The sequence below is a fragment of the Triturus cristatus genome, chromosome 2_1 (genome assembly GCF_964204655.1).
Source record: "Triturus cristatus chromosome 2_1, aTriCri1.1, whole genome shotgun sequence".
In the NCBI taxonomy this organism is placed as follows: Eukaryota; Metazoa; Chordata; class Amphibia; order Caudata; family Salamandridae; genus Triturus; species Triturus cristatus.
Window position 1 is genome coordinate 834,641,391 of NC_140581.1, and position 26,624 is coordinate 834,668,014.

Below are 26,624 nucleotides of genomic sequence, written 5' to 3' on the forward strand. Positions count from 1 at the left end.
CAGCAGTTTGCGACGGTCTAGACTTAGGGCTGGGCAGATACATATTAAATTAATGAAATCTTGTGTTGGTGATCCACAAAGGCTACATGACACTGGCCAGTAGTTCTAGCTAGTTGGTGTGTTTGGCCCCGATGCTGTGGTCATGTTAGCGAGATGTGCACCCACCTGGTGACTGATGACTTGGTGGTGATGGTGACCTGCGGAAGTGGGTTCAAGAAAGGCCGTCCGCATAACAGATTTTTGCTATGCCACCATTACAGAGAGTGTTGAGTGTTGAGCTTTATCCACACCAGATCTTCCAAATGACTCAACTTGTAGCCATTGACTAACAAGGTACTCAGAGTATGTGCATATGCTGTCTAGCGTGTGGCACAACAGATATACAAGAAGCCATCATGCTCTAGACCTTTATTAAAGTTTTGACCTTGAGTGGATAAATGTACTTGAAAAGAGGCCGCAGCTGCTGAAATGCCATTACCCTAGGCTGGTTAGGACACACTTTCCTTGTGACAGCGTTTAACACTGAGCCAAGAAGGGCCGGTCTGCTGGGATTGGAGGTAGGATTTCTTTGTATTTATGGTGAACCCTTTGCTCTGAAGTTGGGCCACCCCTGCCAGAATGTGTGTTAGGCATTGTTGCCTGCCGCTGCTCTTGATCAGCTAGTCGTCAAGGTAAGGAAAGACATGAACGCCGCCTCTGCGGAGATGCAGGCACTTCATGAACACCCTGTGAGCTCTGAATTGATATTGATGTCCACTTACCATGAACATAATGTATTGGCGAGGGGCAGGATGGATGGAAATAGGAAAATAGGCATTCTTGAGATCAAGCTCCATCATGAAGTCTCCTTGACGGAGAAGGGGTTGATGTACTGCAAGGATGCCCTCTGAAAGTGCTAAAGCAAGAAGCACCAACCTCAGGACTAGAAAGGGTTGGGGGTATCCGTCCTTCTTTGGAATGAGGAAGTAGAGCGAGTACATGCCTTTGCCTTGTTGGTGGGTTGGCAAGACCTGTATTATACCCTTTTTGAGGAGATATTGAACCTTCTCTTCCCAAAGTCTGAGGTGGTCTTGAGTGAGGATGGGACAACAAGGGGGTATGTTTAGGGGAGAGTGATGTGGAATTCTAGGAACAGTCCTGCTGAACTACTGCTAAACCCATTGGTCTCAGGTGATTTCCTCACAGTGGGCACATAAATCCTATAGTCTCCCACCAACAGATATAGTGTGAAATGGGAGGCGGGTGGTGAGGAGAGAGCCTGCTAGTCAGTGCTTGGAGGTGGCGGCTTTTTTACCACACCCGCCTCTGGCATTTCGTTTGTTGTAACCACCTCTTGCATATCCTCTGACTTCCTGAGACTCATGAAAGGTCTGCTGTTGGTGCTGTTAGGCAGAGGTTGCTTCTTTCTCCCCTGGTGGGAGCTTGACACCCGTCTCCAGGAGGAGCAGTGCTCTGTGTGGGCATGTTTAATTGCATGGGTTTTCACGCACTGACTTTACTGTGCTACTCATGTCCCTCATTCTTCTTTGTTTGGAGAACTGTTGAACGTCCTGCTTGTTTCGACACAGAGTAATGCCCTGCCTTGCTCTTCCCTTCCAGAGGTACTTGAAGACAGCATCTCGGTGCTGGGCAGTGTTAGGGTAACGGCACCCCGTAAAGGCCTGTCTACTCACCTTCAATGTTGAGAGGGTCATGTTCCCGAAAAAAATGTTGGCGGGCTCCGTGGAGGATTGCTGTTGCATCTTTGGATAAGCCCAGCATTCATCCCTTCAATACCTCAGGTTCTTCTTGCATAGAAAGTCAAGGCAAAACTCGAACAAGGTCTTGTTGGTGTTGAGGAAGAGGTTGCATATATCATGCTGGTCCAACCAAGGATCTTTTGTGTTCACCATCGACATCACTGGAAGGGTGTGTGTTCCATCACCCCCTTCCTGAATTCATTCCCCAAAACAAGCTTGGAAGGAACTGGAAAATGCTTCTATTTGGTGAAGGCAGTAGGGCACCGAAGCTGTGGTTTATAGAGAAGGTCAAGCAGTTTTGCCTGAGGGAGAAAAGCTGGGTAGGTTGTTAACCTAGTCCTTGGTTTTGAAGAGTATAGCGGGGAAGCCAAAGAATCTGTGGGGAGATTATATATACATATTTGTTTTACAGCCACATACGCTACAAAAATATAATTATCTTTTTCTAGCATTGGGTAGGTCTATTGAAGAGACAAGGCAGAACAAAATAATACATGGTTTTAAATGTATAATTCTGGCAGTGTGATGTTGATTGACAGATATATATATATATATATATACACACGGCTGAATCCTTACACCCCAACACAACCCTGGCACACCCAGAACCATGAGATGAAAAAGCAAACGAAAATGTAGACACATACATACATGAAAAGAACATTCTCTGTAGAATATCATTTGACTTCTGGGTTGCTGCTAATAGGATGTTTACATGTGTGGTCCCGAGGAAAGTTAACAGTAATCTTATTAAAGTCTAGGTCTGATTGCCCAAAGTCAACCCAATGAATGCTCAGTCTAGAAAGCGTACCTGTGATGAACATCACCACTAAGGCTGTATTAAACTTTAAAGGTTCAAAGATTCCTTCCATAATGGAGGGAACCTTTTTGTTGGAACCCATGATTTGGCCCTGAAACAATGAGCAGACAGAATACAGTGTGGATACAGCAGCTTAACAGTCTACTGAGTTTAGCTAAATTGTGGAAATAACAAAGGCTCCAGGGGAATGACGCCATCTCTATTTGCATGAAGGCAAGCTTTTTCTGAGCAAAAGAGAAATTAAATAGTTTTGGATGATGTGACACCCTAGCTTATGAAGATGCTCAATGGCCTGTGTTGATGCTTGAAGAACCAGCTCCTGGAAGCCCATGTGTATTTTGTATATATTTTGATGTTTGTACAGCTCTAGCACACCACCTTTTGGCAACATCTGAGCACGAGGCACACCAGAGAAGAGGTAGTGGTGGTTACGTTAAGTGACAGGACTTGGAGTGAAGCTGGTGTGGACAGAATATAATTTATTTAAAAACAACAGCGCTGATGCATCAGTTTGTGGTGTGTTGTTGGACAATGAGGGTAGGAGTAGTTAAAAGAAGTTTGTGGAGAAACCGGAATGCTGTTGATTGCTGTAAGCAGGAGTCAAACACAGCAGAAATCCAACCATACAGCGATAATCTTTCTGTGCATGTATATCACAGCCCGAAGTCATAGGTTTGAATAGTTCAGTCATAGAAGTTTCCTGAGATTCCAACAGGTGATCTGCACCCTCATGGCTGCACAGGACTTTGAATTTGATCCTGGCTTTCACTGGTAGAAAACAGAGTACTTTTACAGTGGATAAGATGTGTTTCTGCTTCTTCCAGTTGAGGGCCAACCTTGATGCCTGATTTTCGCATTTGCTGTAACTTAGATAGACCCCTGTAGATCACATTTTAGTAGTACAGACGTGCTATGAATAATGATCAGGCTAGCTACACTCGGTGTTCACTTTGGAGGAGTGGTAAACTCTTGTGCAGCAGTGATAATCCATTTTATCTGAGCTTTTACAAGAGTAGTGATGAAAGGCTTGAATCAAAGATTATTTGTTGAATCCTTTTTTGTTGGACTTCAATTTAGCTGGTTCCTAGAACTAGGGATATGGGGAATATTTCTCTCAGTCAGACATGGCAATTTAGTCTTCGTGGGATGAAGGCATTGTACACTTTCAATCAGCCACGCCCAGATGTTGGTAAAATATTCCGCAAGTTTAGTGTTTGCTTTATGGATTCATCTTCAAAACAGAGGAGGATCGGTGAGTTGTCTTCTTCTACAATTGCTGTGGAATGATTAATTATACCCATGGATACATATTCATGTTGAAGAGCAGAGTCACATAATAATGAACTCCACTGGCGCCAACATGCCACCATCCTTGTGGTGAATGTGCAAGAACCTTTTTCTGATTAGTTGCCTCCAGTTTCTGAGGAATGGTGCATCCAAGTCAGTCCACTCTCCATGCTTAATCTGAATTTTATAAAGACAATTTCATTGTTTTAATAAGTGTGCTATTATTGGAACACACAAGGTAAATCAACAAAATTCTTGAACAGTTACAAATTGTTGGATAGATCATGAAATATCTGTGAATTAATTAATACTGATCTAAATGTTAGATATGAATTCTGTGCATATAGTTTAAGTGACACTGTAAATGTTATTGTACAATTAATTTTTTTCTAAGTAGAAACTCCTGCTTATTTTGAGGATTATCCACATATCTGAAAATTTGATGAACCAATTGCTTTGAATATGCACATTCTAACAAGTGTGTCTCAGTCACCCTGCCTTTAAATTATCAACCAGCGGTCACACTGAAATGGGGATGCAGGACATTTTGTGGCATAGCATTCATAATCAGGAAGGTCCTGCTCAATCATCTTAAGAAAACAACATTTATTTTGTGCCGAAGACTTTAAGAATATCAAAATTTATTTTAAAAAAAAGATGTTAAATGAAACATGAAGGGACTACATACAATACATTATGCCATTCAGATGAAATAAAGGTAAATCAGACTAAAATTAAAATAAATAAGTACAAATGAAAGAACTTAGTGACAAAGTACAAATATGAAAGTCCAAACAACACAAAACATCTAAAAGAATTCTTCCAGAGAGGTGGATAGCTCTTAAGCAATAACAAGTGCTTAGAGGTCATTTTCTAATGATAGAAAACAGCAACTAGTTTTGGGAGTTGAAACGTTCATTATGTGAATATTAAAGTTTTCAACTTTCATCCTATCAAAAATTATTACAAAAATTAAAAGATCATTAATCTGTACTATGAGGTGCCATTGAGAAAAGACTGACAAAATATCAAACAAAAGCATTTTAATTATATTTGCATGTTGTATAAAACCTTCCAAACATACATATGCCCAGTAGGAATGAGCACATCCGCAAAAGAAATAGGCATCGAATATTGCCACATTCAACCTGTGAAGCTATGAAATACTTACTTTATCTTTAACATCCAGAGGGCATTTACAGTTGTGAAGAAACTTCAGAGTCTCAACATGGCCATGTCGTGAGGCCCAATAGATGGCATTCGATCCAGCCTACAAATAGACAATCGACGAACACACAGGGCAAAGCAACATGGTTAAATATCTTCAAGCTTCTGAAGTTAACTAAGCTCACTGACACTCCAAAGAAAGTTAAATATTTTAATAGGTACTGTCTATTAGCAATTACAATAGAGGCATAAGGGGAATGAGACCGGTGGGAGATTCACTGAAAACAATGAAATGGTTCAGAGCTAATAATGGCTTGTATAGACCTTCTGCTACGACATTCCAATGTTTGTCTTTCTGTTTCTGACTTTTTAATTTAGAACATTCTACCCTCAGTGGAATTATCTAATGGTCTTTCTGTCTCAAGCTATACTGGTTGTTGAAGGCTCTCTCCTTCATTTTATAGGCCCGAGCTGCAGGACTTTTAACAACCCGTACATCTCTTGGCAGTGGGCTATAAGGCTATGGTAAAATACCCAACAGTGCATAGCAAACTTGTCAAGGGCAACATTCTTTACACATGGAAACAAATTAAATCAAACTCAATGCTTTTTCGATCTGGGATTATTGATTATCAAATAAAAACAAAGAGGAAAAAATAATATTTTAATCCAAATATGCGAGTGGATCTACAATAGTGTTCAATCCAAATTGTCGGCATTGTGGCAAATAGTAGTGATCTACTAGGTCACCTTTTCCTAGGACACTGACAAAATACTTCAATTTTTATGAAGTCCTCCACAAACCTTATCCTGGATATCGATGCGTGAACCTCTCTTCATGAGTAACTCTATCATTTGTATATTTCCACAACCAGCTGCAATCAACAGGGGCGGTGTGCCATGCTGAAAAAAACAGGAAAGAATGGCAATTTAATGTCCCATAGAATGAATAATACATATAAGGTAATCGACCTCTGAAGTAATTGGTTTGATAAAAAAGTTTTTCAATTTTTTTGTGAAATACTGTAAAGAATATGGCAGTCATGTTACTACACAAACATTTTAGATATATACACTTTTCAATATATTCATGTATTCTTCATTTCTCCCAAACTGGCTTCCGGCCCCACCAAGGCACCGAAACAGCCCTACTCTCGGTGGTGGAGACCTCTAGAAAAATCCTCGACCAAGGAGGGTCCTCCGCCATAATACTCCTCGACCTCAGCGCGGCCTTCGACACAGTGAACCATCAAATTTTGGTACACCGCCTCAAAAAGGTGGGAGTGTCTGGAACAGCCTTGGCCTGGCTCCAGTCATTTTTAGAAAACAGACACTTCCAAGTATTCGAAGGAAACTCCCTTTCCAAATCCCTCCCCCTGCAGTGTGGAGTTCCTCAGGGCTCCTCCTTGAGCCCCACGCTTTTTAATGTGTATATAGCCCCGCTGGCGGATATTGTATCCCCCTTCGGGGTCCATATAGTCACATATGCGGATGACACCCAGCTGGTTGTCGAACTAAACCAGGCCAAGCAGTCACCCATTGCTCTCCACTCCTGCCTTAAGGAATTCACCAACTGGATGTGCCTCTCTCATCTGAAGCTCAAGGGTGACAAGACTGAACTGATGGTGCTGGGCAACCAGCTGAGTCTAAAATTAAGCACCATGAGGCCAGCCTGCATGGGCCCAGCCCCTATCCCCAAAATTGAAATAAAGAGTCTGGGAATTTGGCTGGACCATGAACTATCATTTAAAACCCAAGCACGAAAGACTATGGCATCCTCAGAACGACCCAAAAAATCCTCCCCCTGCTCCCTAGTCAAGCCAAGAAACTCCTGATGCAGGCCTTGATCCTGTCCAGGCTGGACTTTGGCAAATATCTCTATCTGGGTGCCCCCTCTTCAGTCATCGCTGAGCTTCAGGTGGTACAGAACTCGGCGGCGCGACTACTCACTGGAACTAGCCTCCGCTGCTCACCAAAACTGCTCTCTGAACCGTTCATTGGCTTCCGGTACAGGAGAGAATCCACTTCAAGGCTTTGTGTATCGCCCACAAATCCTTGAAGGGAATTGGTCCTGCCCTTATCAAGGCCTTAGTCAAACCTTACAAGGCCTTGAGAAGTCTTCGATCGGATGAACTTCTTCTAGCAGAGGTTCCTAGAATTAGAAGGTCCAGATCGGGGGCCGCTTTTTCTCATATAACTCAGCCAAGCTGTGGAACTCCCTCCCCCTTGCTCTGAGAAAAGAACCCAACCTCCTGGCCTTCCGGAAACAGCTGAAAACCTGGCTCTTCCCCTGAGCCTCATCACCCTCCCCACTGCAGTCCCGTTACAGGGCTGGGATGCCCCCGGGTAGCCATGCGCTATACAAAAGCACATTCCATTCCATTTTGAGGAATACAGAGTTCCTAATCTTATACATAAAAGAGACAGAAGAATGACAGATGTAGCAAGATGTGCAGAATGATACCATTTACAACAGCTAAATCAGTCATTAACTCACTGGTCTTCAGTGGACTGGATTACTGCATTAGTCTTCCGGTTGCCCACCTCATCTTCTCCTACAATCTCTAGACAAGATTCTAAACTTTTACAACTTCTTGACGGGTTGTGCTCCAGCTACCCCAGGCTTAACCATCTCCTATTCCACTCTCCACAGCTCTGCAACCTAGGAATGGAAGACGTCAGGCCCTAGGAATTTCACTGGATGTTATAGTTCAGGACACTGCCCAGGACATCCGTGAGTCAGACACAGGAAGTCCAGTGACTTTCATTGGGTCCCTCAAGTCCCTGGACTACACAATCAGATGTTTCACCAGCATAAAATGTAGTATTGCCATCTCTGGTATCAATTGCCGACCCAAAACACACAGGGCCTCTTTTGCAGATTTAACAGCATATGAAATGCTCCAACTTGTTCCTGCAACACTGCCACCTTTCTAACAATGGTGAATCCTTCTTGCTTATTCAATCAGACATGGAGGCATTATGGACTCAGTCAAGTGTCCCAGAAGAAGACAACAAGAGAAGAGAAAGTACAAAAATGTGAACTTTAAGATTTGATGACTATTAATGTACCTTGCCTACACAGAAGCAGCAATTCAATCTAGTCAACTGAATAGAACTTAACACAGTAGGCTTCTCTCTGCATTCCCCCACTGTCACTCCAGGAAGAAATGCACAGTAGTACAAGCGTGGGTGCCTCTGCAACCGCATTGACCTCTATGTCTTAAGAGACTGTCAAGGAGCACAAAGCTCAGGTTCAACAGTCATAAATGTTTAAATCAAGCTCTTGATTCATCATTGAAAAAACATAAATTTTGTATTGAGCCTAAGGGCAGCATCCTATTCAGTGCAATAAATCAATTTTCTACATATGAGCATGACTTCTTTAAAAGTTTCCTGAAAAACAGGTTGTTTGGTTCTCCTTGCAGGAAAAGTGTCCAAATCATGGATCAGGTGTAAAGTGGCTCAGCGAAGATCCTGGCTGAAATAAAATAGGTGCTAAAAGTTTTTTTCATGGCCTCTTATTCCCCCATGCCGCCATCCAGTTCTAGCACCAGAATTGCCCACCCAAGACACAGAGTTCTTTTTCAATGCAGTGACATCCAACCACACTCCAACTTATCTTGTGGCTTCACTCACAAAGTAACAATCAGCAAGGGCACGCCAAAATGCACACAGAAAACACATACTCATTAAAAACTAGTCTCTAAGTGTATTTTGTAGTCTACCCGGGGGAAGCTACTTATTCTCCAACCATCAATAACCTACAATATTCGCAAACCAGGCGAGCTGCAACATCTACCCACTGCCTGCCATCACCCCCTTGCTAAACCCAGTATAGTATACTTCAATAGATTCACCACCAAACACTAAAACCGTTATAAAAAGGCAATTCTATAAACAATGCTCATTCGGCACCAGTACCATACAAAGGAGAAGCCAGCACCTCAAATTCATCACACTTCCAACTCTTTCTGACTGCACACACCTCAGCAGAAATCAGCTTCTGGTTACTTTTCCCTTTACAGTCTAGTCCCATGCAAATCTACATATCTTCCCTGAGCCACATGAAACACACAAGTTCCACAGCCTTGTCCGGCAAACCCTTACACACCAATGGTCACAACAGATGCATCATTCTTTTCTGGGACCTTTCTAAACAAACAAAGCTTTGGCCTTAATGGAAATCTCCCCCAGCCCCTTATATGAAAGCCATCACCATGTAACAGACCACTATATCTGCTCATCCCAGTGAATTAGCAAATCCAGAGGTTTCCATTCCGTAGTGCTAGTGCAGCACCCGAACCATCCTCAGTATGAGCTCCAAGATGTGGCAAAAACTGCATGTTAGGCTGACACCACCGAAGCACTGCATGAATCCACCAAACTTTCCACACGATCCATTGCCTACCATGATCACAACACTAACAAATTCAGACCCAAGTCCAGACCACACCTTTAAACAGGGAGACGTAGGCAGACCATATTGCTCCTCCAAATACGTCTTGCACAAAGCTGCCCAAGTGTATGAATTTGCTGTTCTCCGTGTGTTATTGTCCTATTGTGCAACTGTGTTTGCAAACATATCAGCTTGCTGTACGCGCCCTAGTACCTATAATTGTATTTGGAAGTATGGGAATACCAAGTTAGGAGCATTGTCCCTACAGTCATCCTGATCTGGTATCCGGCATTCAGGAAGTAATGTCTGGTCACCACTTTGGATGAGCCATGGAAACTGCCAGCCAAAACGAACAGCCGGAAGAGTGAACCCCCATCTCAGGTAAAATGCTAGATGTATAACACTCACTCCTTGCTCGCTAGAAAGGCACAAAAAGTAGAATCCTCTTTCGCTATCTCAGCAAGGTTTACTTTGTCTGCTTGTTTTTTTATTTATTATTTGTATTCCTCTTTTTATGCTCAAACATCACACAGTAGCTGATGTCTAAGGGATCTTACAAGTGTCTCTTTTAGATGAAAAATCTATCTCACACTTCTTGCTTCTTTAATCTCCTTTATGCAGACACCTCTCAGCTCTTCGCCTCTTTTACTCTGTGATACTACTGGCAACAGTTTCTTCAGTCTAGGAACAAATGTACTTCCCCTTTCTTCATCTTAAGCCTAATAAAACCAAAATGTTGTTCTTTCTCTTCTCCACGCCCTGTATTTGGCTTATGCCAGTTTCTAGTGCTTTTCTCACGGTCTCCTGCTATGACGTCTGACTTTAATCTGTTCATCACCTTTGACTCTTTGATTACTGCCCGGTCGCATTCCCACTCTTATTATTTTATACAGATTACATCTACCTCATTAGCCTTTTCTCCAACTCTCACCCTTGCTCTTGTTGTTATACTCCCTCCTCATTTCCAGGTCCCACTTCTGTCTATTTTAATCATCTCTGCTCCTCCTTTTCCCTTTACTTTTCACTGCTCTTATCCATCCTTCTCTTCAAGCTCTTCAGCAGCTCTCCTTTCACCCTGGCCTGGCCTGTCAGTCAGTCTCTCTCTCTCTCTCTCTCTCTCAGTCTCTCTCTCTCAACTCTTCATGTGTGGCAGTCTGTCTTCCTGGTAATAATCTATGTTTAAGGCAATAGACAGACCAGTTCAATGTTCATTTTTTCCTCTAGTACTAGGGTCAGGTATTCTTTTAGTTTTCTGGCCGCTTCCAATCCACAGACCGGTTTTTCCCTCCATTGTACTGAAGCAACAGGCTTATTTAGTATCCATTCACACCCAAAGCGGCCTTCCTGGTTACTCCATCCACAAGTACCTGAGGCTCTTCATTTAATGAATCTCATTAATGATGACACCATCATGTCACTTTTCCTGTCACAGTTCCTATGTGCCTTGCCATAATTTGAACCGAATTATTTAAAACACAGTTCTTTGGCAAGGTCGCTTTATAAACTTAAAAAATGTAATTGAGTAGACGTTTATTTTACTAAACAAATAAATTAAAAACTTACAATGTCTGGAGATACACAAGTATAAGCCTTATCCACATAGAAGCAAAAGAAAGCTTCACTGCCTGGAACTGTTTCTGGTGCTAATATGTTCAACTATCAGCTGGACACAATCAGAAATAGTTACATTTCTTACTTGCAAGATGGACAAAGGTAATGATGTAGGAAGAGAGGAAATGCAGAAAGTGCAAAAAAATAAGTTATAATTAAATTGGAAAACTGCACTTCTTAAGAATTCAGTCTGGCAGTGAAGGAATAAAGGCTGGAACTTTCTGCTACTGCTAAGGTTGACCTTTGTCAGGAGCAGTCGACCAATGACCTTCGCACTTGCAGGTTAACCTTCGCGGCGTAGAAGATTGGTATGGCAGGGTTTTCAAAAGATTACACTGCTTTCTAAAATCTCTCTCATCTTCTCTTTTACAGCTACTGATTCCAGCTATTCTTTTCCATTTGGCACCAAAAGTAATTGTTCCTTCCGCTCTTAATGATTTACAACCGTCACAGAACCAGCCAAGATTAGAAAGTGTTATAAATTCTGCTCAAGGGAAACATTTTTGCAGTTCTTTTTTCTTAATGAGCTGACACTTGCCAAATTGGGTACAACTTCAATGTGACTTTAACATTCGCATTCCTAGGGGAACAGACTTTAAAGGAGATGGGCCCGTATATAGGATGTGCACTTGGGCGCCAAATGCACATTAAAGCCCACACCAGTGAATTTCAGCTAAAAATAATTTTTCCTGGCTAAACTTGGCAACGCCACACGGTCCATTTCCACAAAATTTGTTTGCACTTATTCTGGAACGAGGAATAATAAATTAGCGCACTATCGCCCATGTTTGCGCCCGAAACTCAAAATTGAACGGGAATTGCGCACCTGGTGAATACCGAACTCCGTGCTATCGATATTTATCGGGTGTTCAAATTGCCCCCAGAATGGTGCCGCCCGGGGTATGAAGGACCACGATATGTTTTTTTACAGTCTTTGTACTTGTGATTTGGATCTTGAAAACCACTTAATACCTGCAGGTGCCAACATATCAATGATTGATGCACGACCATCATCTCTCTTGAATACTAACGCCCCAGCAATAATGTAAATATTTAATTGTGTTGGGGGACCTATTTTTGTCGCCTTTGTCAAAAGTAATTTATTTTATGTATTCTAATGTCTCAGCAGGAATTTCTTTCAAGGCAAGAAATGTTCTGACATTATTTACAGATCAGGTGGCCTCAGTTTTAAGGCCGGTGCTTCTATCATATAGGATATCAACTTTATGGTCCGACCCAGGTATTTGAGTAGCCTCTAAAATAGTGATCAAAATCTCTTCAGATGAAAACATAGCGATGAGCGTCGCCAACTACATAAGTTTTAGGTTTTTACCTTTAAAGGTAACCCACCAATTCCAAAATCGAAGTATTCTGTTACGTACCAGGGGTTTGTATCTTTAAACCAAAGGTTAAAATCACCCAGCAGAAGAAACTTCAGAACCTTATAAAGTATTGGCCTAAAATTATCATCTGAATTAGATCCAAAAGAAACACTAATTCCTGGTGAGAGATGTAATAAATTACCTGCAATAACAGAGTCCCATTCTTTGATATTTTAAAATTTTGGATCTTTGCCAATTTGAAGTTGACTTCCAGAAGGGGGTCCACATTCCAGCATTTTGTTTTAAACATTATTGCAAGGCTGCCACTCATTTTATCTAAGTGCTTTTTTTGTAGTATGGAGTATCCAGAGGGAAAAGCTAATGCCAAGCCATGGTTGGAGGTCTCTTGCAACCATGCTTCCGTAATAAAAACAATATCTGGATTTAACTCCTCGGTGTAAAGTGTGAGATTTACAATATGCACACATAAAGAACATGCATTAAATAGAGCACATTTCAGACATCCCCCAAAACTTTATTGGGCTCCAGACTGAATATGTGTGGCAAAGTTGTCACTATCTAATACAGAGATATCTGTTGATATTAGAGAACTCTCCTGTGTCAACTCTGAGCCACACCGTTTCGCATCCTGAGCTGCGGGTTGTCCTTTAAGTCCAATCAAGTCCTCCTTTGAATATTGTAAATAGGGGTGTGAGAAGCACAGTCCCTGGTGCATGGCACACCTGTATATTGGATGGGAGCAGATTGGTGTGCCTTTTCCAATATGGTGATTTATATAGGGAGTTCTACACATAGCTTAGAGCGCACCGTCTCCCTGGCTTGGAGGAACATTCCCTAAAATGTCGGCTAGTCTCAGTGAAATGGAAAAAAAACTTAGCACATATCAGTGCTTCAGCGGTGGTCTATTTGAAATCAGGGCAATATACCTGATGGTAAAAAACACGGTTATGCAGACAAGTTAGCCAAGCATTTAAATACCCCACATTTTAACAGTTCAACTATTCTGATTTAGATTAAAATACATAAAACACATTTACATCTCATCGCAGTTCAATAGCAAAATAAAGTACCAAGTGCTGTCATATGTCTGCAGTGTTGAGCTTTATGTGATTACTCGTCATCCATGTATTTATAGCAGAAGGAAGTCATTAAGTTTTGAATTGTAGAGGTCTTAAGGGCCATCCATTTTTAGAAATATTTGCATGTCATCTGCATAGTTCAAACAGCTGAGGTTGAAGAATGTAATCAGGTCTGATAAAGGGGATAGGTAGATGTTAATGAATGACAATGATGGAGTCTTTGTAGCAGCATGCGTTGGTGGACAGTGGTAAAGGCCACTGATAGGTGCAGAAGCAATAAGACGGCTACTCAGTACTGGTCCACCGCGAGTTTTAGGTCATTGCAAATGAATAGGATAGCTGAATCTGTGACTCTCTCTGGTCTGAAGTGGGATTGTCGGTCTGACATCAAATCATTTTCTTCCATAAATTTAGAAAGTTGAGTAAACACTGCTCAAGGTAAGCTTGTGATTGTGGCATTTAGCATTCTGTAATGCAAAATTCTGCTTTTATCGTGTGGACTTCCTTAGACAGAAGTCGTCATGTTTTAGCGCCATAAAAATTGGGCCACAGGGTCAGATGAAGATGATGGACTCTGGGCGAGACCAGGTTTGGTGGATCCTGGGTGAGAGTTGAACTGTAAGCAGAGACTGGGGGCTCCTTGGTTATTGTGGGAGTCAATGCCTTTGTGGACTAGTGGATAATGATGGAAATGCCATCATGTGTATAACCCACCCCCTCCCATCCCAAAACAAAAAGTCTCCAGTTTCCAAGTATTTGAAAGCAGAACAACGTGACTGACATAAACCTGTCTGCCTGTTAGCAGCATCGCCTCATTATCAAATGCTTTCCTGCTGGACCACAAGTAGTTAAAGAACTAAAACCAGCTCCTAATACTCATCCAACAAGGACTCACTTCAAATCCTCCCCACAATGCAGCACAAAAGAAGAATGACCTGCAGCACCACAGCCTTCCGCATTGTCTTACTAAACACACTCTCCTCCTACTTTTTTACAGTTGTAGGGGCTGAGAAAATATCGAGTAAGTCATTTATACATTGAAGCTCTATCTTTCACCTTGAGAACAATTTTGACTTGTCTATGAAAGAAGCAACGCTACAGCATGCTGTATACGGACCTTGTTGGGCTGATTGACATCATAGCTGTTCAGAGATCCCAGAAGATGCTGTAGCCCGGGGACATTATCATCATTGATGGCGTGGATGATGGCCTTCATGACAAAAGAGTCCTCTTCATCCTTTGGAGCAACATGGAAAGAAGAGAAAGGTAAAGAAGAGAAAAATAAACAAGCGAAAGCTTGTCGCAAGAACACAAGCATGTCTGAAGGGGTAGACTAAGAATGGAACGGACTCTTCTCTACCAGCAGTCATCAACCGGTCCTTTATAGATGAATGCTGGTGCTGAGAATGTGGAGGTTACTTGCTTGAAAAATAAGGGGAACTGCCCTTATGTTTTTTTTCTTTTTTATAAAGCGTACAGCCCCAAAAAGGCTGTACAATGCATTTCACCGGGTATCATTAAAGTGCTGGAGCCTTTTAAGCTTGAAAACCTTTATATAAACAATATACTGTATACTAAATACGCAGTTTACATACAACCAATGTTAGACAACACCTTTTTAAGCTGCATCACAGAAAAAGCATCAATGCCATCACATGCGACATCATTGATCTACTTTGCCATCATTTTGTTACTTTGTACATTAGTTTTTTCCTGCACTGTAGAATGATTGCATGTCAAATGAAATTAAGCCCAGGAGGAGTACAATCTTCTGAGTTAATATGCCTTTTAACTGCCCCATATGTTTCAAAAGCATGGAAGAAAGTGAGAGGCAGATCAAAGGAGGGCATACAAAGCGTAGAACACCATGTAACTAAAAGGCAGGCCAATAACACGTTCCACAAACGCTGCACGCAGTGGGAGGCATTATATGATTGGTCGTTAAATCTTACAAGACTGAGCCATGTCCTGCATGATTCTGAAGCCCCATCAGCGTCTTCTCTGGATCTCAGTACACTTCGTTCAAAGTCTGGTGTACCATTGACAAGAAGGCTTCATTCTAGGTATATTAGCATTGGAACATACCAGCAGCCACTGACCTGAGGGGCTACAGCATGGACTGGGCAGCTGCTCCCCTGCTACAGAAACCAAAATCACTTCTGCCAAAAATGTTAAAAACCGCACCATAGTGCAGATGGCCACACATAGAATGGAGTCCTGAGGGAATGGTTGGCTCATGCAACTCATCATAGCTTGAAAGCAGTCCTCTAGGCTGTAGCCCACCGGGAAAATGGCAAGTGCCACTGTGCCAGAAAGATCAGTCTGGCCCTAGCTGTTGCCCCGGGACAGAGCTCGTTACCACAGGTGCAGAAGCACCCGCTAGTAACCCGCATTTTAAACTTGCATTACCAAGAATTAACTCTCAAAAGGCATTCAGAAGAATCCAAGCTGAAACCAAAAATTTGTTTTCTGTCCAGAGTGTTTTGTGCTCAGCCAGGTGAAGGGCAAGAGGGAGAAGCAGAGTGACTCAACCATCTTTCATCACTGCTGCGCTCAGGTTGTTTACCAGAGGAACACAGAGAAACCTGAAGAGCTGGCTAAAAACTCCCGGATAAATGCGACTAAGACGCCCCCCTAGGGCGCTCAATCTGCAAGAGGAGGCATCTCCAAACAGAGAAAGACACCGGGCAGCAGTTTTATTTTCCCTCACCACGCACATAAAGCATCTTAGGAAACGCTGAGGCTCTGAGCAGAATAAATAAATGCCACTTAATTCTGCAACCAGGTCTCTTTATGCTAAATAAAAGCAATTGTAAAATACCGTTTTGCTCTCATTACGATGTCAAATTGTGGCCTCACAAAAGAGCACATCACTGCAGGTCTTTCTACCAAGGAAGAATGAAAATAAATATATTATATATATACACGTATACACACACACACACACCTATACATATATACACACACGACAAGACCAGCTGTACCGAGTGAATCTGAATTGAGCTCTGAAATCGAATCTAACTCAGAGGCCACAGGTAATGTAAGTCAGACCCGAAAGGCCCGACACCCGTCCAAGAGTTTGGTTTTTTACGCATGGAACGCATGATGAGTTTGCGACCACGACCCAGGTGCCAAGATCAAACACAACACAGAGAAAAAAATCAAACAGGAGAAGAAGGAAGGACAGGAGATGGAGCAAACATAACACAGAAAACGGGGAAATCTACATACAGAAGGAACAGACGCAGATAAATACGACAACAGAAACTGGAAATACAGTTATAAATCTCACTAATATGGCTTTGACTAAAGAAGAAGAAAGAATCCTCTCTCTGGGTTTGTCTTTTTGCACAGATACAAACTTTGACTATACGCAAACATGGGTAGACTTATACCAGTTTACCCAGCGGTTAAAACTACGCAAATATTTTTTCAACAGCCTTAATAACAATAACAGAGGCAATAAGGAGGCAACGACCCCGGCAATGTTGGGCAGTTTGAGTGTTGCTGACATGATTATACTAAGAGACTTGGATTGTGAACAAGAAACATGTCAAATTACAACAATGGAAGCCGAAATCAGATCTGATTTAAACATTTTGGAAACAACTCAAACGTCTTTTAAACCTAAATCTGTACTCACTCCACTCATGCCCAAGGATGGAATCTATATTTTTTCAGAAAGGGTAATTGAGATCTTTAAAGATTTGGCCATAAAAAGTAGCAATGATTTCACCAAAACTAAACACAACCTCAGAATTGAATATTCGAATGTCATGCAAAAAAATCAAAGATCGAACTGATATTGTGGTACGCTGGTCCGACAAAGGGGGAAATGTAATTCTTTGGCCTCTAGAAATGTACAACAAGGAGGCGATGGCTCAGTTGCAAGATAGAAACTGCTATAATCGTATTAGCGCCACGAATATCACAAGTGTGAAAGAAAAATTCCATAAATCTCTATATGATTGGAGAGGGGCTGGACTTCTCGAAGCAAGAGCTTGAGTTTCTGAAAAATGACTATCCAATAACGCCACAACTATACCTACTCCCTAAGATACACAAAAACGTGTTGTGTCCCCCTGGGAGACCAATCATATCTGCAATTGGGAGCTTGTTTGAGAACACCAGTAGATTTATTGACTTTTTTCTACAACCTTTTGTCCAAAGACTTCCAGCTTATATCAGAGATACTGGTGATTTTTTAGCAAAAATCTATGATTGTTCTTGGCATGATGATTATGTTTTCATGACATTAGATGTCCAGAGTTTGTATACCAGTATTAGACAGAGATGGCCTGAATGCACTTAGTCACTACTTAGGCACTAGTCACATAGGGCTACACCAACACACACTCATGCTACTACAGATGGCAGAGTGGTGCCTGGAAAATAACATCTTCATTTTTGACAGGTTGTTTTACAAACAGATGCAAGGAACTGCCATGGGTACTTGCTTCGCCCCCAGCTATGCTAATTTGCATATGGGGTGGTGGGAGGAGCAAGTACTCCTGAAGACACATGACATCCATATGTTTGACAATGTCATATTATATACTAGATATATAGATTACATTTTTATCTTGTGGCGAGGCACTGAACAGAGTACAATAGATTTTTCATCAGAAATTAATAACAACTCTTTCAACCTAAGTTTCACATGTGCTACCAGTAAGGAGTCTATTGTTTTCTTAGATCTAGAATTATACATAGAGAACGATAGAGTACAATCTAGAACTTTCAGAAAACCTACATCTGGGAATGCTATCCTCCACGCCAGCAGCAGCTTTCATCCAACCAATCTTATAGAAAGCATTCCATATGCAGAATGTTTGAGGAGGAAACGTAATTGGAGCACCCAAGATAGTCTCATAAATTCCACGGATGGTCTCTTCAAGAGACTAAAGAACAGGGGATACAAGACTAAAACACTGACAATGGCAAAACAGAAATGTGCTAAAATCAAAAGAGAGGATTTGATTTTCAAAGACAGAAAGCAACACACACCGAAAGTGATAGACAATACTCCTAGACTGATCACTGGATATAACTCTTACCACACTAACCTAAGGAAGATACTACACAGACACTGGCCCTTAGTGCGTAGTGACCCTACGATAGGACCCACGTGTACTAAGTTTCCACAACTTACATTCAGGAGAGCTAAAAGTATGCGCCAAGAACTAGTCTGCAACGCACCAGTACACAACAAAGGAGGAAATTGGCTTAAACCTCAGAGAGGTTTTCAGAAGTGCTCAAAGTGTAAGGCCTGCAAACATGATGGAAACACTAGAATTATTCATCTTCCCCTTAGAAAAACCCCTTTTGAAATCCGGGGATGCTTCTCATGTAAGACGGATTTCGCCGTATATGTCCTTCGCTGCACCTGCAACAAGATGTATGTGGGTAGTACTATACACCCCGTACATGTCCGTCCAGATCCTACAGCATCTATGAGCCATCGCGAATGATGACCCAGCGTATCCCGCAGCGAGACATATAAACTCACACCATGGGGGCAAGGCAGAGGAACTTTCCTATTTTGTGATCGACAGTATTGCCAGAAATATAAGGGGAGGAAATAGACAATTGTGCCTCAGGAGACTAGAATCCAGGTATGTCATACTATTGGATTGCAAAATCCCTAATGGGATGAATGCTGACAAGGCTTTAAATGTACATCTTTAAATTGAATAAAACAAGCCTCTTAACATTACTAAAATGCACCTTGCTGCTCCCGCATTTTAATCCTATCCGCAGCATGTGGTTCTCTCTCTTTTCATTAACATGATATATTTATTTTCGTTTGGCACAAATCTTATTTTATTTTCACTTTGGAATATATGCATTTTTTACATATATCTCTATTGATCATCGGCTATTATTTTTCCGATCACACTTTATATGAGTATATACTAAACTCACACAGGCCACGCAATATGAATCACAAATGACATGGGATTAATAACATATTATCCTTGCCCACTTGGGCTATACACCATGCTGACCATTACCAACATTTCGATGCTTTATCATTGTCATAATAATGAAAATTGACTATATTTACATAATACCCTCTGAGTTACCAACAATATGTGATCAGTTTTTATCATGTAAACTGTTACATCATAATCACCGCAACTAATTAATTATTAATTAATTTTTTCCAAGGTAATTTCTCCAAGGAAGTTATGTAAGGAGTACTGTGTAAAAGCACCATTTAGGTTATATGCATCCTGACAATGGTGGAATCCATGGCAATAGCAAATCTCTCCATGTCTTCTTAAAAAACGCATTTGAGTATTACTATATTGCCATCAAGCGATGTTTTGAACATTTATACACTTGTATTCTAATTCACCTGTGGTCTCATTCATCTCTAATATACTCACACTTATCTGTGAATTAGCACCCAATTTTCATTTTTGTTGTGTATTTAACAACAGTCTAAAGTATGCCTTTTATTATTTTCAATTTTTTATATTTTAGATGGTAGATGCTTTTCTCTCATGAATGCACTGACACATTTTACACACACACACACACACACACACACACACACACACACACACACACACACGCGCACACACACACACACACACACACACACTTACCAGGGAGTCACAGTTGAGCCTCAGTAGTTAAAGCTGAAACTACATACCACAGAAAATCAGATTTTGGTATCCTTAATATCTTTGGCCCTCTCGACCAATCTGCACCCAGCTTGGAAAACATTTTTAGGATTTCTTAGTTTATGAAGTTTGGTGCAGATCAGTCAAACGGATCAAAAGTTATGAAAGGGAGCAAAGGAGCTCCTCCAATTGCGTTTTCACTCACCTTTAAAATGGGATCACAAATTTGAAATTTTAGTGTGCGTCTAACTCCAAAACAACTGAATGGACAGTCACAAAACTTTAGACGGGTGGCCTTTCTGCCATTTAGTGCATTTTCTTGGTTTGGTGAATTCCCATTCAGCCGTTTTGGAGCTATAGAGCACCGTGGGAGTATCTGCAATGTCACACTGAGTATATTATTCAATACATTTGCCCAACATGAGCAATAATAGGATCCCAATTTGTGTGCACAACACTTTGTGCGTGCACACTGGATACTAAGAAGTGTTTTCCTCCAAAGTTTGAGTACATTAGGAGAAAAACACAAGAAAACCAAAGCAAAAAAAGAAAAAAGAAAGCAGCTTAATGTAGGAGTCAAAAGTCAATGCTGCATGTTTCCTAAGTGGGAGGTAAGCCTGCCCACTCATGAATATATTGACAGGCCAGGGAGAAATAAGGACTTTTCCTTCTGTACCCCCTGGCTTGAAGCTTGAACCAGGAAAGCTAATCGCACTCTCCCCATCCCTTCCCCCCGTCTTGCCAAAGATGGGCAGTGTTAATGACTTACCTCCCTAGGCTTGCCTAAGAGCTCAGGAGGTGGATGTCACCCACATACTCAGTATAACAAACATGCCAAGAAGTTGACTGAGGAGCTAACTGCCAGACATTATCCGATACTACTGATAAAAAGAGCGGCCAAGAGAGCCCGTAACAATGACAGGGGGGCACTCCTGGAAACATATACCAAACCGAAATCAGACAGATTGGTATGTGTGACAACTTTCAGTAACCTAACTACAAATGTTAAAAGGGCCATCAATAAGAATTGGCACATACTTAACACAGGCAAGCTGACACTGGATTCACCCCTTTTTGCATTGAAACGGAGCAGCAATCTACAGGACCTCATGGTACATACACGACCAAGAACTGTTGTACATCACAACAGCCAGCCAACACTATGGAACACTAATCCTGTGGTTGGTCATTTTCCATGCGGATCCTGCTCTTGCTGTCCCTTTACAAGCCACATAACAGAGCTGGACATTCTACCGGGAAGACCATGGAAATTGAATAACCATACAAACTGTAACACCAGTGGGGTAATATATATGATCAAATGCCCTTGCTCACTGATTTATATTGGAATGACTTGTCGCAAAGTACGACAAAGAATTACTGAGCATCGCAGTACCATTCGATGTAAAAAATCTAACACACGTATGACAAGGCATTACCTTGAGAAGGGTCACACGGAAAACGACCTTCAATGGGTCATCATTGACAAACCTCATTATGATGTGAATATGGGACCTTTGGAACAAGTTCTATTCCGCCGTGAACAACGGTGGGTGTTCCGTCTTAAAAGCCATCTGAGAGGTCTGAATGAAGAAATTCCCTGGTGCTCGGTTTAACTTTTCCAGGTCCCCCGTAGCACTTTAATCCATTTTTGGATGGCTTACAACACACAAATATGGGAATAATGATGTTTCCCATAGGGGGTGCATAACATTATGACTGATCCTCACTGAATCCATGCCAGCATTATGATAGAATTTTATCTTTAACTTTGTGATACATCATATACATTCTGAACTACCACCATATTGTCTACACACGCTGGTTCGATGTCTTATGGGATAGACAGTCTTGAATGTGCATCATGTACCCAATCGCAAATACTGTGTGATTTTGAAGTGGCACCTTGCTCTGTGTATGGAACTATATGTATGGAGTATTTCCATCTATTTAGCCACCTAACCTGGAGGTGTTATGTCGTGGTGGTACAGCCCTCTCCTGGAGTAGAGCTCTTAATTACCGACGTATATATATATATATTTTTTTTAGTACACAGTGGGCACACTAGTCATTCTGAGTGCAACGATTATTTGTGTCTATGTCTTGCGAGCTAGCGAGACTGCGGGTATTGCTGTTTCCCGTCTGGTGTCCCCTGATCTACTGTAATGTACTCCACTGTTTCTCAGGTGACAAACTACATCTTCCGTGTTCCCTTATAACTCGTCATGGCATGGCCCCGCTTTCCGTATTTTAATTAACCAATCCGGATACGGCATTGTGGACAAATAGTATTTTTAGAGTACCTAGACTGGTTGTGGCAATTTTTAAAGTATAAAACACGGCATACATTGATACATTTTGATCATGTTTAGCGTTACCTCTATTTTCCCGCATAATACTACATTTCCCATGATTCTGTGTACCGCGGATGCTATTGGTTCTACTTCCGGGTAGACGCACTAACGAAGATGCAGGGGTGACTTAAAACCATTGTGAGACGCGCAGCTTCTCCCCAGCGGGTTGGTGCTCCAATAGGACGACACAGTTTAACGGAAGGTACTGGAGTGAGCGAGTGAGGGTAGCCGTTGATGGCTTGTGCGTTGTTGATATTGAGTGATTTTTTGACCTGATTTGTGCAGTCTTTCTACCGACCTAGCCACTATTACTGAACCTATACCTAGGTATTCTATAGCTCGCGTGTAACGCTCTTGATTCCCTCGCGTCTTTAGGACTCTTGGGTTAGCGGGTGTTTTGTTTTAATTTATCTTGCTTGCTGTCCGCTTCATACTTCAACAAGCTACACGTGGCTATAAAGTGACTGTTAGTCACTTTTTTTTGGGACATGTGATTTATAAAGTTCTGATTATCTTTTGTCCTGGATATTGTGTATTGTGCAAATTATAGATTGTGCTAATCATATTGACATCCAATGATAGCAACTCTAATCTATCAGTTTATGTGTCCATATTTGTGCAACATGTGAGAAACATACTGAACCGGTCTTTTATATTTCTAGTAATCTGTGCTCTGTAGCATCATTCTACGCAAGGTAGAGGTAAATTAATACTACCCCTAGGTGAGTTCCTACAATACATTGACTTACCTGAATGATGGTTGTTTGTTTTTAATCACGTGTGCAACACATCACGTGTGTGGTGTTTAATTTGGTGTGTGGAGGTTGACCTTAAGGTTTTAGAAATGATACTGAATTTATCAATTATCTTTTTCTAGTGACACTGTACCGGACTGCAGCTGGTCCTCTTGTCATTTACACCTTACCAATGAGTATGGTCTGTAATTCATTTATTTTGAGTATACGAGCAGAGTGATAATATTGAGAGGTCCTGATGAATGCCGCGAACATATAAGTCATCTGGCAGAAACATGTCGACCACCAATAACTAGGATATTTTGTCAATCCTAGATCACCTCATTTTAACTCTAGCTGATGGGAACTATTATTAAATTTGACTTTGTTACCCTGTAGCTAGTTTTATTTACACACATTTTGTTTAATTCACACTCTGCCCCTTACTCCCCCTGCCAACTTTGGTATCCCCTTTAAAACACCTCACGCTCCTCTCTTGCCCCCCCTTTTTTGAGAGTTGTAGCCCACACTGTATACCTTGCGGTTACAGTGTGCAAGAGGGGACCCAATGATGAAGCATGTCACCTTCGGGTGAGTGAGGGTTCTCGTCTTTAAAAGAAATTATTTCTTTTGCCTCCCTTCCTTACACACACCTATTTTGCTTCTTTAGGATAGTAGCATTTCATCACTTTTAGTGAGATACACCCACATACTCTACCCATACCCAAGTTGGGAGAGCAATCCAAATTAAGTTGTCTGCCCTATACACTGGTATTGATGATGAGTTTGAGACAGCAGCAGTGTCAAGATGATAAGGGAGAGTTTAATGAGGAATGAAAAATTTGAAATATGTCATACGTTCAGTTTGCAGACCCCATAGCCAAAAGCTTTCCGCTGGGAACCTAGGTTTTCTAACCCGCTAGAAATCCCTCCAGGTCTCCCTGGGGATAGAGTGTATCGACATTGCTCTTCAAAGGATTCAGAGAAATTATTTAAACAATAGGAGGCTTGTGGATCTCATATAATGACAATTTAGCAAAATCAGATTCAGAGTTTAGATTTCAAATTGCATGAGCTGTAGAAATCTGAGAACTTTCACCTTTATGAACGGTTTACCCCACTTTCTGGCAAATTTATATAAAATAAAACGCTGTGTGTAGGCAATGATTTGTTGCCATGTTTGTTGCTTATATGTCCTATATATTAATATTAGTGACGGCTTGCGCCCCGATAGAAACTTGCATAGGAAAATTATATCTTGGGATTCCTATTATCTTCTCACTGATCAATTGGTGTGAGACTGCGTGAAACTTTTAGATTGATCACAAGTTTAATACAATTTATATGGATAGTTTTTTACAGACTGATCAGTATGGGTCAAAGACATTAAGAAACTGAAGACTTTTTTCATATGGATTATTCTACTTAACTACTCAGGTATTACTGCGGTCTGATGCTAGCACAAAAGGAAACTAGCATGCCTGTGGAAAGATTTTTTTTTTTATACACAAAACTATGACACTTGACCAAGCTGCACGATTTCACATGGGCTGCAAAGATTGTGGTCATCATGCCCGTTACTAAGCATTCCATATGCTTCATTGGCATACTTTCTAACGTATGGAAAGAAATGCTACGAAAGGTATGAAAAGAGGAACTACAGAAACACAATGGTCCATAGAAAGTCAGATGTAAGATGGTGGGAATTTGCAGGGTAATTGTTTTATAACATATCTATGAACTCTAGATGGAGAGTCAATTTTTCTTTACTTTTGGTATAATCCAAAACTGCTTCGCTGTTATTACTGGGGGCTTGCACAATACTAAAATTTTATATAATGTTAAAATGGGTTTTAAAACACATCACAAGAATTAAACAGTTCAATACATTTTCATGCTTCTGAAATCAGATATGTGCTTTATAGTTTTCAACGTATTGTTGTGTAAGACACCTAGAATTATAGGAATCACTAAATCCAACATGCCTCGACAAGAAAACCAAAAAACCTTCTAATATACCATTTTCAAAAATCCCTTACACTTGTAACTTACCTTTGGACTTCTTATTCTGCCCACATTAAGTTTAGTTTAAGACAGTCACAGGGGATTCATTATTGTAGGGAGTCCTGAATAATTGTCTTCCAATAATTGCTTTTTATTCATATATCCTAATTTGCAACGTGTTATGAATTTTAATTCTAATGTACATCTTCCCAAATTTGTTTGAAAGGTGACTTTGTGGACCCAACAGAGGCCTTGCGTGTAAAAAGACCTGGGCATAACAAATAGGATAACTAATTTAGATGGCAAAGCCCTGCAGTCCGATTGCAATACTGTCATATTACTTCTATGACCAAGCAGAGCGACAAAAAATGTAATTTTATGACCTCGCACAACTTATTTCATAGCCCCAAATAGACAGAAAATTGAGGAAAAGTATGATCAATCCATGTGTGTCATTTTTGTACGTCTGTTTAACAAGTTACGAGGGAATTGGTAAGTTCGAGGGATTAAAGTAAGACATTTTCTTATAGGGGGCCAAGATGGCATAACAAAACCTTCTCCCCCCATAAGGTACAATCCATACCCTGATGTTACATCACATCTAACATATCACTAATGGCATCATAGATTTTTATCACTCTGTGCTAACGCTTCTTATTGAGGAAGGCATATTGAAGCAAAAACGGCATAGGAATTGTTCACAGTATATGTCCTTCACATTTTCTAATGACGGCATTTTTTGCAGCACATTGTGTAGGAGCAGATGCGATTTTACATATTACCTGTTTCCCTAGACTAATATATGCCTAAATCTATAGCTAAGATGAGTTTCTACACACTTGAAGGGTATGTAACTTTTTTCACACATCTTGTACAATGTGTGTTTGAATCATATCCGTGCCGCCTAGGTTCTATGATCACGCACACAGACAATCTAGCAAGTCAATTCACAAATATTTCTAAAAGCTAGAAACCTACTCATTGCAGCTTTCCTCCAAAAATTTTAGGAGAATTTTGATTTTGGATATTCACATAGATCTTTGGGAGTAGACATGTAATTCAATTCGCTTTACTGCTGCTTTATGCTTGTTCTTGAGGCTGGGCACAGGGTTGACAATCTGCAGACGTAAGTGTGATGGAAAGGCGGATGAGCACATTAAACTTGGTTTGACTTTATTTCTCTATTGGGAAAATGGAGGTGTGAAAAACTACTAGGAAGTTATGTGAATACCAATTAAGTACAATTGGGTGTTTATTACCTTACAAAGGTTGCACAGTTCCATTTCCCCATTTCTTTGACCAAAGAAGCAGTTGGTGGTCTCATAAATGAAGCAAGGAGCAGTGTATTCAATAGCTACCAATTAAGGATTTGTGAATCATAACATTGTCACTAGATAAACAGTTTAAAATAAGATTTTAAACGTTTTAATGGCAATTTAGTGGAGTGCTATTGCA

The 26,624-nt window shown here is 41.0% G+C and overlaps 1 protein-coding gene across 1 annotated transcript in view; it reads right to left on the reverse strand.

Moving 5' to 3' along the window:
* The window catches only part of DAPK1 (death associated protein kinase 1), a 568,454-nt gene that overhangs the window by 174,599 nt on the left and 367,231 nt on the right, over positions 1–26,624 (reverse strand). Inside the window, exons 12-14 of the mRNA XM_085632914.1 lie at positions 14,563–14,682; positions 5,818–5,916; positions 5,018–5,116 (exon numbers count right to left, since the gene is read on the reverse strand). Coding sequence (XP_085489040.1) covers positions 5,018–5,116; positions 5,818–5,916; positions 14,563–14,682 — 318 coding nt within the window. The remainder of the gene's footprint in view (positions 1–5,017; positions 5,117–5,817; positions 5,917–14,562; positions 14,683–26,624) is intronic.